This window comes from Oncorhynchus kisutch, linkage group LG25 (assembly GCF_002021735.2).
Source record: "Oncorhynchus kisutch isolate 150728-3 linkage group LG25, Okis_V2, whole genome shotgun sequence".
Lineage (NCBI taxonomy): Eukaryota > Metazoa > Chordata > Actinopteri > Salmoniformes > Salmonidae > Oncorhynchus > Oncorhynchus kisutch.
In genome coordinates this window covers 44,769,407-44,787,019 of record NC_034198.2, presented here as the reverse complement: position 1 = coordinate 44,787,019, position 17,613 = coordinate 44,769,407, and the positions used below count along the sequence as shown (strand labels likewise).

Sequence of the window (17,613 nt, the reverse complement as noted above, 5' to 3'; positions counted from 1 at the left end):
TCCTCATGATGCCATTTATTTTGTGAAGTGCACCAGTCCCTCCTGCAGCAAAGCACCCCCCATAACATGATGCTGCCACCCCCGTGCTTCACAGTTGGGATGGTGTTCTTCGGTGTGGAAGCCTCCCCCTTTTTCTTCCAAACATAACTTTGGTCATAATGGCCAAACAGTTCTATTTGTGTTGTAATTTCAGAAAATGTCCATAATACTATATATATATATATATACATACTCTTTACAAAACATGAATTACTCCTGCTCTTTGCATGACAGAATGGCCAGGTGAATCCAGGTGAATCCAGGTGAAAGCTATGATCCCTTGTTGATGTCACTTGCTAAATCCACTACAATGAGTGTAGATGAAGGTGGAGGAGACAGGTTAAATAAGGATTTATTAGCCTTGAGACAAGTGAGACATGGATTGTGTATGTGTGTCATTCAGAGGGTGAATGGGCAAGACAAAATATTTAAGTGCTTTTGGTAGTAGTTGCCAGAACGGCAACCCTGCTCGGTTTTTCACGCTCAACAGTTCCCCGGGTGTATCAAGGATAGTCCACCACCCAAAGGACATCTAGCCACCTTGACACAACTGTGGGAAGCATTGGAGTCAACATGGGCCAGAATCCCTGTGTGAACTCTTTCGACAACTTTTGGAGTCCATGTCCCAACGAATTAAGGCTGTTCTTATGGTAACTCAATATTTGTGTTAATGTTTGGAACACTCAGTTTATATCTGCAGTTATTTTTTTATATATTTTTTATTTATTTCACCTTTATTTAACCAGGTAGGCTAGTTGAGAACACCTTTATTTAACCAGGTAGGCTAGTTGAGAACACCTTTATTTAACCAGGTAGGCTAGTTGAGAACACCTTTATTTAACCAGGTAGGCTAGTTGAGAACACCTTTATTTAACCAGGTAGGCCAGTTGAGAACACCTTTATTTAACCAGGTAGGCTAGTTGAGAACACCTTTATTTAACCAGGTAGGCTAGTTGAGAACACCTTTATTTAACCAGGTAGGCTAGTTGAGAACAAGTTCTCATTTGCAACTGCGACCTGGCCAAGATAAAGCATAGCAGTGTGAACAGACAATGCCATACAACACTCCTTCCGTGGCCTCCAACTGCTCTTAAACGCTAGTAAAACCAAATGCATGCTTTTCAACCGTTCGCTGCCTGCACCCGCACGCCTGACCAGCATCACCACCCTGGATGGTTCCGACCTTGAATATGTGGACATCTATAAGTACCTAGGTGTCTGGCTAGACTGTAAACTCTCCTTCCAGACTCATATCAAACATCTCCAATCGAAAATCAAATCAAGAGTCGGCTTTCTATTCCGCAACAAAGCCTCCTTCACTCACGCCGCCAAACTTACCCTAGTAAAACTGACTATCCTACCGATCCTCGACTTCGGCGATGTCATCTATAAAATTGCTTCCAACAGCAAACTGGATGCAGTTTATCACAGTGCCATCCGTTTTGTCACTAAAGCACCTTATACCACCCACCACTGCGACTTGTATGCTCTAGTCGGCTGGCCCTCGCTACATATTCGTCGCCAGACCCACTGGCTCCAGGTCATCTACAAGTCCATGCTAGGTAAAGCTCCGCCTTATCTCAGTTCACTGGTCACGATGGCAACACCCATCCGTAGCACGCGCTCCAGCAGGTGTATCTCACTGATCATCCCTAAAGCTAACACCTCATTTGGCCGCCTTTCGTTCCAGTTCTCTGCTGCCTGTGACTGGAACGAATGGCAAAAATCGCTGAAGTTGGAGACTTTTATCTCCCTCACCAACTTCAAACATCTGCTATCTGAGCAGTTAACCCATCGCTGCAGCTGTACATAGTCTATCGGTAAATAGCCCACCCATTTTTACCTACCTCATCCCCATACTGGTTTTAATTATTTACCTTTCTGCTCTTTTGCACACCAATATCTCTACCTGTACATGACCATCTGATCATTTATCACTCCAGTGTTAATCTGCAAAATTGTAATCATTCGCCTACCTCCTCATGCCTTTTGCACACAATGTATATAGACTCTTTTTTGTATTTTTTTTCTACTGTGTTATTGACTTGTTAATTGTTTACTCCATGTGTAACTCTTTGTTGTCTGTTCACACTGCTATGCTTTATCTTGGCCAGGTCGCAGTTGCAAATGAGAACTTGTTCTCAACTAGCCTACCTGGTTAAATAAAGGTGTTCTCAACTAGCCTACCTGGTTAAATAAAGGTGTTCTCAACTAGCCTACCTGGTTAAATAAAGGTGTTCTCAACTAGCCTACCTGGTTAAATAAAGGTGAAATAAAAAAATAAAAAAACGGTTAGCAGGCCTGTGCTAACAAGCTAACAGTTAGTAGGCCGGGGCTAAACAAGTTAGCAGTTAGCGGACCGGGGCTAAACAAGGTAGCAGTTAGCGGACCGGGGCTAAACAAGCTAGCAGTTAGCAGGCCGAATTAGCAAGCAAGGAGTTAGCAAGGGCTAGAAAGTTAGCCTTTGGGGGGCGTCGCGATGGGGTGGGGTGAGTCTGTTTATGCCTCTTCATGCGGTGACATCGATAGACCGGTTGTGGGTCCGGATATTGTAGCCCAGGAGTATGTGCTACAGTATGGGCTCTGACTTTCTACTGAATCAGTCTGAACTCTACCCCACCCCCCCGACCTTCTACTGAGTCAGTCTGAACTCTACCCCCCTCTGTCTTTCGACTGAATCAGTCTGAACTCTACCCCCCCCCCCCCCCCCCCCCCGACCGTCTACTGAGTCAGTCTGAACTCTACCCCCCGCCGACCTTCTACTGAATCAGCCTGAACTCTACCCCCCCGACCTTCTACTGAGTCAGTCTGAACTCTACCCCCCTCTGACCTTCTACTGAATCAGTCTGAACTCTACCCCCCTCTGACCTTCTACGGAATCAGTCTGAACTCTACCCCCCCCCCTCTGACCTTCTACTGAAGATGTTTAATAGCTCAAATAAATTGACTCTCTTTGTGTGAATGATTATATTAGAGCTATGATACCTCCTGTGACTCATCATGTTAAAGGTGTTTTTGTCTCCTGCTGTACCAGGTCCTAATCTGAAGACATTATGCAAGCTAGCTGTTATTAACTACAGTCTTGACCAGGGTGGTCTACCACATGACATCAGGTAATTCTTCATTTTCTTTCCTACTCTTCTTCCTTTTGTCCTTCTCTCTCCTTCCCTTCCTTTTATCCTCCTTTTCACTCTTCCTCTTTTCTCTTCTTCCTCTTCCTCATCTTCCCTCTCATCCTCTTATCTCCCATTCCTCATGAAACCAGACATATTGTCTATTCTCTTCTTCTCTCCTTCTCCCCATCTCTCCTCTTCTTCTCTCATCTCTTCTTCTCCTCTCATATCTCTTCTCTCCTGTTCATCACTCCATATATCTTCTTCTCCTCTTCATCGCTTCATATCTCTTCTCCTTTCCTTTTCTCTTCTCTCTTCCACTTCTTCCCCCAACCAGTACTCATATGGGTTATTTTATCACCCCTTTATATTCTTGTTACTATTGCACAGCCTTGCCAGTGTCTCGTCCGATTATATGGTCATCGTTTTATATTCCACGCTTGACTACTAATGTTCTGATAATGTTCTGCATGTCAGCTGCTACCACTACTACTAATGTTCTGCATGTCAGCTGCTACCACGACTACCAATGTTCTGATAATGTTCTACATGTCAGCTGCTACCACTGTTCTGAATGTCAGCTGCTACCACTACTACTAATGTTCTGATAATGTTCTACATGTCAGCTGCTACCACTACTACTAATGTTCAACATGTCAGCTGCTACCACGACTACTAATGTTCTGATAATGTTCTGCATGTCAACTGCTACCACTACTACTAATGTTCAACATGCCAGCTGCTACCACTACTACTAATGTTCTGATAATGTTCTGCATGTCAGCTGCTACCACTACAACTAATGTTCTGATAATGTTCTGATAATGTTCTGTGTGTCAGCTGCTACCACAACTACTGATGTTCTGCATGTCAGCTGCTACCAGTACTTACTAATGTTCTGATAATGTTCTACATTTCAGTTGCTACCACTACTACTAATGTTCTGATAATGTTCTGCATGTCAGCTGCTACCACTACAACTAATGTTCTGATAATGTTCTGCATGTCAGCTGCTACCACTACTACTAATGTTCTGATAATGTTCTGCATGTCAGCTGCTACCACTACAACTAATGTTCTGATAATGTTCTGATAATGTTCTGCGTGTCAGCTGCTACCACTTCTACTAATGTTCTGATAATGTTCTGCGTGTCAGCTGCTACCACTACAACTAATGTTCTGATAATATTCTGCATGTCAGCTGCTACCACGACTACTAATGTTTGATAATGTTCTGCATGTCAGCTGCTACCACAACTCCGAATGTTCTGATAATGTTCTGCATGTCAGCTGCTACCACGACTACTAATGTTCTGATAATGTTCTGCATGTCAGCTGCTACCGCTACTACTAATGTTCTGATAATGTTCTGCATGTCATCTGCTACCACTACTACTAATGTTCTGATAATGTTCTGCATGTCAGCTGCTACCACTACTACTAATATTCTGCATGTCAGCTGCTACCACTACTACTAATGTTCTGATAATGTTCTGCATGTCAGTTGCTACCACTACAACTAATGTTCTGATAATGTTCTGATAATGTTCTGCGTGTCAGCTGCTACCACTACTACTAATGTTTTGATAATGTTCTGCATGTCAACTGCTACCACGACTACCAATGTTCTGATAATGTTCTACATGTCAGGTGCTACCACTGTTCTGCATGTCAGATGCTACCACTACTACTAATGTTCTGATAATGTTCTACATGTCAGCTGCTACCACTACTACTAATGTTCAACATGTCAGCTGCTACCACGACTACTAATGTTCTGATAATGTTCTGCATGTCAACTGCTACCACTACTACTAATGTTCAACATGCCAGCTGCTACCACTACTACTAATGGTTTGATAATGTTCTGCATGTCAGTTGCTACCACTACTACTAATGTTCTGATAATGTTCTGCATGTCAGCTGCTACCGCTACAACTAATGTTCTGATAATGTTCTGCGTGTCAGCTGCTACCACTTCTACTAATGTTCTGATAATGTTCTGCGTGTCAGCTGCTACCACTACAACTAATGTTCTGATAATATTCTGCATGTCAGCTGCTACCACGACTACTAATGTTTGATAATGTTCTGCGTGTCAGCTGCTACCACTTCTACTAATGTTCTACGTGTCAGCTGCTACCACTTCTACTAATGTTCAACATGTCAGCTGCTACCACGACTACTAATGTTCTGATAATGTTCTGCATGTCAACTGCTACCACTACTACTAATGTTCAACATGCCAGCTGCTACCACTACTACTAATGGTTTGATAATGTTCTGCATGTCAGTTGCTACCACTACTACTAATGTTCTGATAATGTTCTGCATGTCAGCTGCTACCGCTACAACTAATGTTCTGATAATGTTCTGCGTGTCAGCTGCTACCACTTCTACTAATGTTCTGATAATGTTCTGCGTGTCAGCTGCTACCACTACAACTAATGTTCTGATAATATTCTGCATGTCAGCTGCTACCACGACTACTAATGTTTGATAATGTTCTGCGTGTCAGCTGCTACCACTTCTACTAATGTTCTACGTGTCAGCTGCTACCACTTCTACTAATGTTCTGATAATGTTCTGCGTGTCAGCTGCTACCACTACAACTAATGTTCTGATAATATTCTGCATGTCAGCTGCTACCACAACTACTAATGTTTGATAATGTTCTGCATGTCAGCTGCTACCACAACTCCGAATGTTCTGATAATGTTCTGCATGTCAGCTGCTACCACGACTACTAATGTTTTGATAATGTTCTGCATGTCAGCTGCTACCGCTACTACTAATGTTCTGATAATGTTCTGCATGTCAGCTGCTACCACTACTACTAATGTTCTGATAATGTTCTGCATGTCAGCTGCTACCACTACTACTAATATTCTGCATGTCAGCTGCTACCACTACTACTAATGTTCTGATACTGTTCTGCATGTCAGTTGCTACCACTACAACTAATGTTCTGATAATGTTCTGATAATGTTCTGCGTGTCAGCTGCTACCACTACTACTAATGTTCTGATAATGTTCTGCGTGTCAGCTGCTACCACAACTACTGATGTTCTGCATGTCAGCTGCTACCAGTACAACTAATGTTCTGATAATGTTCTGCATGTCAGCTGCTACCACAACTCCTAATGTTCTGATAATGTTCTGCATGTCAGCTGCTACCACGACTACTAATGTTTGATAATGTTCTGCATGTCAGTTGCTACCACAACTCCTAATGTTCTGATAATGTTCTGCATGTCAGCTGCTGCCGCTACTACTAATGTTCTGATAATGTTCTGCATGTCAGCTGCTACCACTACTACTAATATTCTGCATGTCAGCTGCTACCACTACTACTATTGTTCTGATAATGTTCTGCATGTCAGTTGCTACCACTACAACTAATGTTCTGATAATGTTCTGATAATGTTCTGCGTGTCAGCTGCTACCACTACTACTAATGTTCTGCGTGTCACCTGCTACCACAACTACTGATGTTCTGCATGTCAGCTGCTACCAGTACTTACTAATGTTCTGATAATGTTCTACATTTCAGTTGCTACCACTACAACTAATGTTCTGATAATGTTCTGCATGTCAGCTGCTACCACTACAACTAATGTTCTGATAATGTTCTGCATGTCAACTGCTACCACTACTACTAATGTTCTGATAATGTTCTGCATGTCAGCTGCTACCACTACTACTAATGTTCTGATAATGTTCTGCATGTCAGCTGCTACCACTACAACTAATGTTCTATAATGTTCTGCATGTCAGCTGCTACCACTACAACTAATGTTTGATAATGTTCTGCATGTCAGCTGCTACCACTACTACTAATGTTCTGATAATGTTCTGCATGTCAGCTGCTACCACAACTCCTAATGTTCTGATAATGTTCTGCATGTCAGCTGCTACCACGACTACTAATGTTCTGATAATGTTATGCATGTCAGCTGCTACCACAACTCCTAATGTTCTGATAATGTTCTGCATGTCAGCTGCTACCACTACTACTAATGTTCTGATAATGTTCTGCATGTCAGCTGCTACCAGTACTACTAATGTTCTGATAATATTCTGCATGTCAGTTGCTACCACTACAACTAATGTTCTGATAATGTTCTGATAATGTTCTGTGTGTCAGCTGCTACCACTACTACTAATGTTCTGATAATGTTCTGCATGTCAGCTGCTACCACTACAACTAATGTTCTGATAATGTTCTGCATGTCAGCTGCTACCACTACTAGTAATGTTCTGATAATGTTATGCATGTCAGCTGCTACCACTACAACTAATGTTCTGATAATGTTCTGATAATGTTCTGCGTGTCAGCTGCTACCACTACAACTAATATTCTGATAATGTTCTTCACGTCAGCTGCTACCACTACAACTAATGTTCTGTTAATGTTCTGCATGTCAGCTGCTACCACGACTACTAATGTTTGATAATGTTCTGCATGTCAGCTGCTACCAAAACTCTGAATGTTCTGATAATGTTCTGCATGTCAGCTGCTACCACGACTACTAATGTTCTGATAATGTTCTGCATGTCAGCTGCTACCGCTACTACAAATGTTCTGATAATGCTCTGCATGTCAGCTGCTACCACTACTACTAATGTTCTGATAATGTTCTGCATGTCAGCTGCTACCACTACTACTAATGTTCTGCATTTCAGCTGCTACCACTACAACTAATGTTCTGATAATGTTCTGCATGTCAGCTGCTACCACGACTACTAATGTTTGATAATGTTCTGCATGTCAGCTGCTACCACAACTCCTAATGTTCTGATAATGTTCTGCATGTCAGCTGCTACCACGACTACTAATGTTCTGATAATGTTCTGCATGTCAGCTGCTACCATGACTACTAATGTTTGATAATGTTCTGCATGTCATCTGCTACCACAACTCCTAATGTTCTGATAATGTTCTGCATGTCAGCTGCTACCACGACTACTAATGTTCTGATAATGTTCTGCATGTCAGCTGCTACCACTACTACTATTCTGATAATGTTCTGCATGTCAGCTGCTACCACTACTACTAATGTTCTGATAATGTTCTGCATGTCAGTTGCTACCACTACAACTAATGTTCTGATAATGTTCTGCGTGTCAGCTGCTACCACTTCTACTAATGTTCTGATAATGTTCTGCGTGTCAGCTGCTACCACTACAACTAATGTTCTGTTAATGTTCTGCATGTCAGCTGCTACCACGACTACTAATGTTTGATAATGTTCTGCATGTCAGCTGCTACCACAACTCCGAATGTTCTGATAATGTTCTGCATGTCAGCTGCTACCAATAATACTAATGTTCTGATAATGTTCTGCATGTCAGCTGCTACCACTTCTACTAATGTTCTGCATGTCATCTGCTACCACTACTACTAATGTTCAACATGTCAGCTGCTACCACTACTACTAATGTTCTGATAATGTTCTGCATGTCAGCTGCTACCAATACTACTGATGTTCTGATAATGTTCTGCATGTCATCTGCTACCACTACTACTAATGTTCTGATAATGTTCTGCATGTCAGCTGCTACCAATACTACTAATGTTCTGATAATGTTCTACATGTCAGCTGCTACCACTACTACTAATGTTCTGCATGTCAGCAGCTACCACTACTACTAATGTTTGATAATGTTCTGCATGTCAGCTGCTACCACTACTACTAATGTTCAACATGTCAGCTGCTACCACTACTACTAATGTTTGATAATGTTCTGCATGTCAGCTGCTACCACTACTACTAATGTTCTGATAATGTCCTGCATGTCAGCTGCTACCAATACTACTAATGTTCTTATAATGTTCTGCATGTCAGCTGCTACCAGTACTACTAATGTTCTGCGTGTCAGCTGCTACCACTACTACTAATGTTCTGATAATGTTCTGCATGTCAGCTGCTACCACAACTCCTAATGTTCTGATAATGTTCTGCATATCAGCTGCTACCACTACTACTAATGTTCAACATGTCAGCTGCTACCACTACTACTAATGTTCTGATAATGTTCTGCATGTCACCTGCTACCACTACTACTAATGTTCAACATGTCAGCTGCTACCACTACTACTAATGTTCTGATAATGTTCTGCGTGGCAGCTGCTACCACTACTACTAATGCTCTACATGTCAGCTGCTACCACTACTACTAATGTTCAACATGTCAGCTGCTACCACTACTACTAATGTTCTGATAATGTTCTGCATGTCACCTGCTACCACTACTACTAATGTTCAACATGTCAGCTGCTACCACTACTACTAATGTTCTGATAATGTTCTGCGTGTCAGCTGCTACCACTACTACTAATGCTCTACATGTCAGCTGCTACCACTACTACTAATGTTCAACATGTCAGCTGCTACCACTACTACTAATGTTCTGATAATGTTCTGCATGTCACCTGCTACCACTACTACTAATGTTCTGATAATGTTCTACATGTCATCTGCTACCACTACTGCTAATGTTCAACATGTCAGCTGCTACCACTACTACTAATGTTCAACATTTCATCTGCTACCACTACTACTAATGTTCTGATAATGTTCTGCATGTCAGCTGCTACCACTACTACTAATGTTCTGCATGTCAGCTGCTACCACTACTACTAATGTTCTGCATGTCAGCTGCTACCGCTACTACTAATGTTCTGCATGTCAGCTGTTACCACTACTACTAATGTTCTGATAATGTTCTATATGTCAGCTGCTACCACTAATGTTCTTGTAATGGTCTGCGTGTCAGCTGCTACCACTACTACTAATGTTCTGATAATCTTATGCGTGTCAGCTGCTACCACTACTACTGATGTTCTGCTTGTCAGCTGCTACCAGTACTACTAATGTTCTGATAATGTTCTGATAATGTTCTGCGTGTCAGCTGCTACCACTACTACTAATGTTCTGATAATGTTCTGCGTGTCAGCTGCTACCACTACTACTGATGTTCTGCTTGTCAGCTGCTACCAGTACTACTAATGTTCTGATAATGTTCTGCATGTCAGGTGCTACCACTACAACTAATGTTCTGATAATGTTCTGCGTGTCAGCTGCTACCAATACTACTAATGTTCTGATAATGTTCTGCATGTCAGCTGCTACCACTACTACTAATGTTCAACATGCCAGCTGCTACCACTACTACTAATGTTCTGATAATGTTCTGCATGCCAGCTGCTACCACTACTACTAATGTTCAACATGTCAGCTGCTACCACTACTACTAATGTTCAACATGCCAGCTGCTACCACTACTACTAATGTTCTGATAATGTTCTGCATGCCAGCTGCTACCACTACTACTAATGTTCAACATGTCAGCTGCTACCACTACTACTAATGTTTTGATAATGTTCTGCATGTCAACTGCTACCACGACTACTAATGTTCTGGTAATGTTCTGCATGTCAGCTGCTACCACTACTACTAATGTTCTGATAATGTTCTGCATGTCAGCTGCTACCAATACTGCTAATGTTCTGCTAATGTTCTGCATGTCAGCTGCTACCACTACTACTAATGTTCTGATAATGTTCTACATGTCAGCTGCTACCACTACTACTAATGTTCAACATGTCAGCTGCTACCACTACTACTAATGTTCTGATAATGTTCTGCATGTCAGCTGCTACCACTACTACTAATGTTCTGATAATGTCCTGCATGTCAGCTGCTACCAATACTACTAATGTTCTTATAATGTTCTGCATGTCAGCTGCTACCAGTACTACTAATGTTCTGCGTGTCAGCTGCTACCACTACTACTAATGTTCTGATAATGTTCTGCATGTCAGCTGCTACCACAACTCCTAATGTTCTGATAATGTTCTGCATGTCAGCTGCTACCACTACTACTAATGTTCAACATGTCAGCTGCTACCACTACTACTAATGTTCTGATAATGTTCTGCATGTCACCTGCTACCACTACTACTAATGTTCAACATGTCAGCTGCTACCACTACTACTAATGTTCTGATAATATTCTGCGTGTCAGCTGCTACCACTACTACTAATGCTCTACATGTCAGCTGCTACCACTACTACTAATGTTCAACATGTCAGCTGCTACCACTACTACTAATGTTCTGATAATGTTCTGCATGTCACCTGCTACCACTACTACTAATGTTCAACATGTCAGCTGCTACCACTACTACTAATGTTCTGATAATGTTCTGCGTGTCAGCTGCTACCACTACTACTAATGCTCTACATGTCAGCTGCTACCACTACTACTAATGTTCAACATGTCAGCTGCTACCACTACTACTAATGTTCTGATAATGTTCTGCATGTCACCTGCTACCACTACTACTAATGTTCTGATAATGTTCTACATGTCATCTGCTACCACTACTGCTAATGTTCAACATGTCAGCTGCTACCACTACTACTAATGTTCAACATTTCATCTGCTACCACTACTACTAATGTTCTGATAATGTTCTGCATGTCAGCTGCTACCACTACTACTAATGTTCTGCATGTCAGCTGCTACCACTACTACTAATGTTCTGCATGTCAGCTGCTACCGCTACTACTAATGTTCTGCATGTCAGCTGTTACCACTACTACTAATGTTCTGATAATGTTCTATATGTCAGCTGCTACCACTAATGTTCTTGTAATGGTCTGCGTGTCAGCTGCTACCACTACTACTAATGTTCTGATAATCTTATGCGTGTCAGCTGCTACCACTACTACTGATGTTCTGCTTGTCAGCTGCTACCAGTACTACTAATGTTCTGATAATGTTCTGATAATGTTCTGCGTGTCAGCTGCTACCACTACTACTAATGTTCTGATAATGTTCTGCGTGTCAGCTGCTACCACTACTACTGATGTTCTGCTTGTCAGCTGCTACCAGTACTACTAATGTTCTGATAATGTTCTGCATGTCAGGTGCTACCACTACAACTAATGTTCTGATAATGTTCTGCGTGTCAGCTGCTACCAATACTACTAATGTTCTGATAATGTTCTGCATGTCAGCTGCTACCACTACTACTAATGTTCAACATGCCAGCTGCTACCACTACTACTAATGTTCTGATAATGTTCTGCATGCCAGCTGCTACCACTACTACTAATGTTCAACATGTCAGCTGCTACCACTACTACTAATGTTCAACATGCCAGCTGCTACCACTACTACTAATGTTCTGATAATGTTCTGCATGCCAGCTGCTACCACTACTACTAATGTTCAACATGTCAGCTGCTACCACTACTACTAATGTTTTGATAATGTTCTGCATGTCAACTGCTACCACGACTACTAATGTTCTGGTAATGTTCTGCATGTCAGCTGCTACCACTACTACTAATGTTCTGATAATGTTCTGCATGTCAGCTGCTACCAATACTGCTAATGTTCTGCTAATGTTCTGCATGTCAGCTGCTACCACTACTACTAATGTTCTGATAATGTTCTACATGTCAGCTGCTACCACTACTACTAATGTTCAACATGTCAGCTGCTACCACTACTACTAATGTTCTGATAATGTTCTGCATGTCAGCTGCTACCACTACTACTAATGTTCTGATAATGTTCTGCATGTCAGTTGCTGCCACTACAACTAATTATCTGATCATGTTCTGCGTGTCAGCTGCTACCACTACTACTAATGTTCTGATAATGTTCTGCGTGTCAGCTGCTACCACTACTACTAATGTTCTGATAATGTTCTGCATGTCAGCTGCTACCACTACTACTAATGTTCTGCATGTCAGCTGCTATCAGTACTACTAATGTTCTACATGTCAGCTGCTACCACTACTACTAATGCTCTACATGTCAGCTGCTACCGCTACTACTAATGTTCTGATAATGTTCTGCATGTCAGCTGCTACTACTACTACTAATGTTCTGATAATGTTCTGCATGTCAGCTGCTACCACTACTACTAATGTTCTGCATGTCAGCTGCTACCGCTACTACTAATGTTCTGCATGTCAGCTGCTACCACTACTACTAATGTTCTGCATGTCAGCTGCTACCACTACTACTAATGTTCTGATAATGTTCTGCATGTCAGCTGCTACCACTACTACTAATGTTCTGCATGTCAGCTGCTACCGCTACTACTAATGTTCTGCATGTCAGCTGCTACCACTACTACTAATGTTCTGCATGTCAGCTGCTACCACTACTACTAATGTTCTGATAATGTTCTGCATGTCAGCTGCTACCACTACTACTAATGTTCTGATAATGTTCTGCATGTCAGCTGCGACCACTACTACTGATGTTCTGCATGTTATCTGCTACCACTACTACTAATGTTCTGATAATGGTCTGCGTGTCAGCTGCTACCACTACTACTAATGTTCAACATGTCAGCTGCTACCACTACTACTAATGTTCTGATAATGTTCTGCATGTCACCTGCTACCACTACTAGTAATGTTCAACATGTCAGCTGCTACCACTACTACTAATGTTCTGATAATGTTCTACATGTCATCTGCTACCACTACTGCTAATGCTCTACATGTCAGCTGCTACCACTACTACTAATGTTCAACATGTCATCTGCTACCACTACTACTAATGTTCTGATAATGTTCTACATGTCAGCTGCTACCACTACTACTAATGTTCTGCATGTCAGCTGCTACCACTACTACTAATGTTCTGCATGTCAGCTGCTACCGCTACTACAAATGTTCTGCATGTCAGCTTTTACCACTACTACTAATGTTCTGGTAATGTTCTGCATGTCAGCTGCTACCACTACTACTAATGTTCTGATCATGTTCTGCATGTCAGCTGCTACCACTACTACTAATGTTCTGATAATGTTCTGCATTTCAGCTGCTACCAATACTACTAATGTTCTGATAATGTTCTGTATGTCAGCTGCTACCACTACTACTAATGTTCTGCATGTCAGCTGCTACCACTACTACTAATGTTCAACATGTCAGCTGCTACCACTACTACTAATGTTCTGATAATGTTCTACATGTCAGCTGCTACCACTACTACTAATGTTCAACATGTCAGCTGCTACCACTACTACTAATGTTCTGATAATGTTCTGCGTGTCAGGTGCTACCACTACTACTGATGTTCTGCATGTCAGCTGCTACCAGTACTACTAATGTTCTGATAATGTTCTGCATGTCAGGTGCTACCACTACAACTAATGTTCTGATAATGTTCTGCGTGTCAGCTGCTACCAATACTACTAATGTTCTGATAATGTTCTGCATGTCAGCTGCTACCACTACTACTAATGTTCAACATGTCAGCTGCTACCACGACTACTAATGTTCTGGTAATGTTCTGCATGTCAGCTGCTACCACTACTACTAATGTTCTGACAATGTTCTGCATGTCAGCTGCTACCAATACTGCTAATGTTCTGCTAATGTTCTGCATGTCAGCTGCTACCACTACTACTAATGTTCTGATAATGTTCTGCATGTCAGCTGCTACCACTACTACTAATGTTCTGATAATGTTCTACATGTCAGCTGCTACCACTACTACTAATGTTCAACATGTCAGCTGCTACCACTACTACTAATGTTTTGATAATGTTCTGCATGTCAACTGCTACCACGACTACTAATGTTCTGGTAATGTTCTGCATGTCAGCTGCTACCACTACTACTAATGTTCTGATAATGTTCTGCATGTCAGCTGCTACCAATACTGCTAATGTTCTGCTAATGTTCTGCATGTCAGCTGCTACCACTACTACTAATGTTCTGATAATGTTCTACATGTCAGCTGCTACCACTACTACTAATGTTCAACATGTCAGCTGCTACCACTACTACTAATGTTCTGATAATGTTCTGCATGTCAGCTGCTACCACTACTACTAATGTTCTGATAATGTTCTGCATGTCAGTTGCTGCCACTACAACTAATTATCTGATCATGTTCTGCGTGTCAGCTGCTACCACTACTACTAATGTTCTGATAATGTTCTGCGTGTCAGCTGCTACCACTACTACTAATGTTCTGATAATGTTCTGCATGTCAGCTGCTACCACTACTACTAATGTTCTGCATGTCAGCTGCTATCAGTACTACTAATGTTCTACATGTCAGCTGCTACCACTACTACTAATGCTCTACATGTCAGCTGCTACCGCTACTACTAATGTTCTGATAATGTTCTGCATGTCAGCTGCTACTACTACTACTAATGTTCTGATAATGTTCTGCATGTCAGCTGCTACCACTACTACTAATGTTCTGCATGTCAGCTGCTACCGCTACTACTAATGTTCTGCATGTCAGCTGCTACCACTACTACTAATGTTCTGCATGTCAGCTGCTACCACTACTACTAATGTTCTGATAATGTTCTGCATGTCAGCTGCTACCACTACTACTAATGTTCTGATAATGTTCTGCATGTCAGCTGCGACCACTACTACTGATGTTCTGCATGTTATCTGCTACCACTACTACTAATGTTCTGATAATGGTCTGCGTGTCAGCTGCTACCACTACTACTAATGTTCAACATGTCAGCTGCTACCACTACTACTAATGTTCTGATAATGTTCTGCATGTCACCTGCTACCACTACTAGTAATGTTCAACATGTCAGCTGCTACCACTACTACTAATGTTCTGATAATGTTCTACATGTCATCTGCTACCACTACTGCTAATGCTCTACATGTCAGCTGCTACCACTACTACTAATGTTCAACATGTCATCTGCTACCACTACTACTAATGTTCTGATAATGTTCTACATGTCAGCTGCTACCACTACTACTAATGTTCTGCATGTCAGCTGCTACCACTACTACTAATGTTCTGCATGTCAGCTGCTACCGCTACTACAAATGTTCTGCATGTCAGCTTTTACCACTACTACTAATGTTCTGGTAATGTTCTGCATGTCAGCTGCTACCACTACTACTAATGTTCTGATCATGTTCTGCATGTCAGCTGCTACCACTACTACTAATGTTCTGATAATGTTCTGCATTTCAGCTGCTACCAATACTACTAATGTTCTGATAATGTTCTGTATGTCAGCTGCTACCACTACTACTAATGTTCTGCATGTCAGCTGCTACCACTACTACTAATGTTCAACATGTCAGCTGCTACCACTACTACTAATGTTCTGATAATGTTCTACATGTCAGCTGCTACCACTACTACTAATGTTCAACATGTCAGCTGCTACCACTACTACTAATGTTCTGATAATGTTCTGCGTGTCAGGTGCTACCACTACTACTGATGTTCTGCATGTCAGCTGCTACCAGTACTACTAATGTTCTGATAATGTTCTGCATGTCAGGTGCTACCACTACAACTAATGTTCTGATAATGTTCTGCGTGTCAGCTGCTACCAATACTACTAATGTTCTGATAATGTTCTGCATGTCAGCTGCTACCACTACTACTAATGTTCAACATGTCAGCTGCTACCACGACTACTAATGTTCTGGTAATGTTCTGCATGTCAGCTGCTACCACTACTACTAATGTTCTGACAATGTTCTGCATGTCAGCTGCTACCAATACTGCTAATGTTCTGCTAATGTTCTGCATGTCAGCTGCTACCACTACTACTAATGTTCTGATAATGTTCTGCATGTCAGCTGCTACCACTACTACTAATGTTCTGATAATGTTCTACATGTCAGCTGCTACCACTACTACTAATGTTCAACATGTCAGCTGCTACCACTACTACTAATGTTTTGATAATGTTCTGCATGTCAACTGCTACCACGACTACTAATGTTCTGGTAATGTTCTGCATGTCAGCTGCTACCACTACTACTAATGTTCTGATAATGTTCTGCATGTCAGCTGCTACCAATACTGCTAATGTTCTGCTAATGTTCTGCATGTCAGCTGCTACCACTACTACTAATGTTCTGATAATGTTCTACATGTCAGCTGCTACCACTACTACTAATGTTCAACATGTCAGCTGCTACCACTACTACTAATGTTCTGATAATGTTCTGCATGTCAGCTGCTACCACTACTACTAATGTTCTGATAATGTTCTGCATGTCAGTTGCTGCCACTACAACTAATTATCTGATCATGTTCTGCGTGTCAGCTGCTACCACTACTACTAATGTTCTGATAATGTTCTGCGTGTCAGCTGCTACCACTACTACTAATGTTCTGATAATGTTCTGCATGTCAGCTGCTACCACTACTACTAATGTTCTGCATGTCAGCTGCTATCAGTACTACTAATGTTCTACATGTCAGCTGCTACCACTACTACTAATGCTCTACATGTCAGCTGCTACCGCTACTACTAATGTTCTGATAATGTTCTGCATGTCAGCTGCTACTACTACTACTAATGTTCTGATAATGTTCTGCATGTCAGCTGCTACCACTACTACTAATGTTCTGCATGTCAGCTGCTACCGCTACTACTAATGTTCTGCATGTCAGCTGCTAC

The 17,613-nt window shown here is 41.7% G+C and overlaps 1 protein-coding gene across 2 annotated transcripts in view; it reads left to right on the top strand.

Annotated features, from left to right (window-relative positions):
• LOC109884163 (kelch domain-containing protein 3-like) overlaps positions 1-17,613 on the top strand; it is a 128,922-nt gene that overhangs the window by 94,597 nt on the left and 16,712 nt on the right. For both annotated transcript variants that reach the window (XM_031804605.1, XM_031804606.1), the window contains one exon: positions 3,074-3,152. In XM_031804605.1, the coding sequence (XP_031660465.1) occupies positions 3,074-3,152 (79 nt within the window). The remainder of the gene's footprint in view (positions 1-3,073; positions 3,153-17,613) is intronic.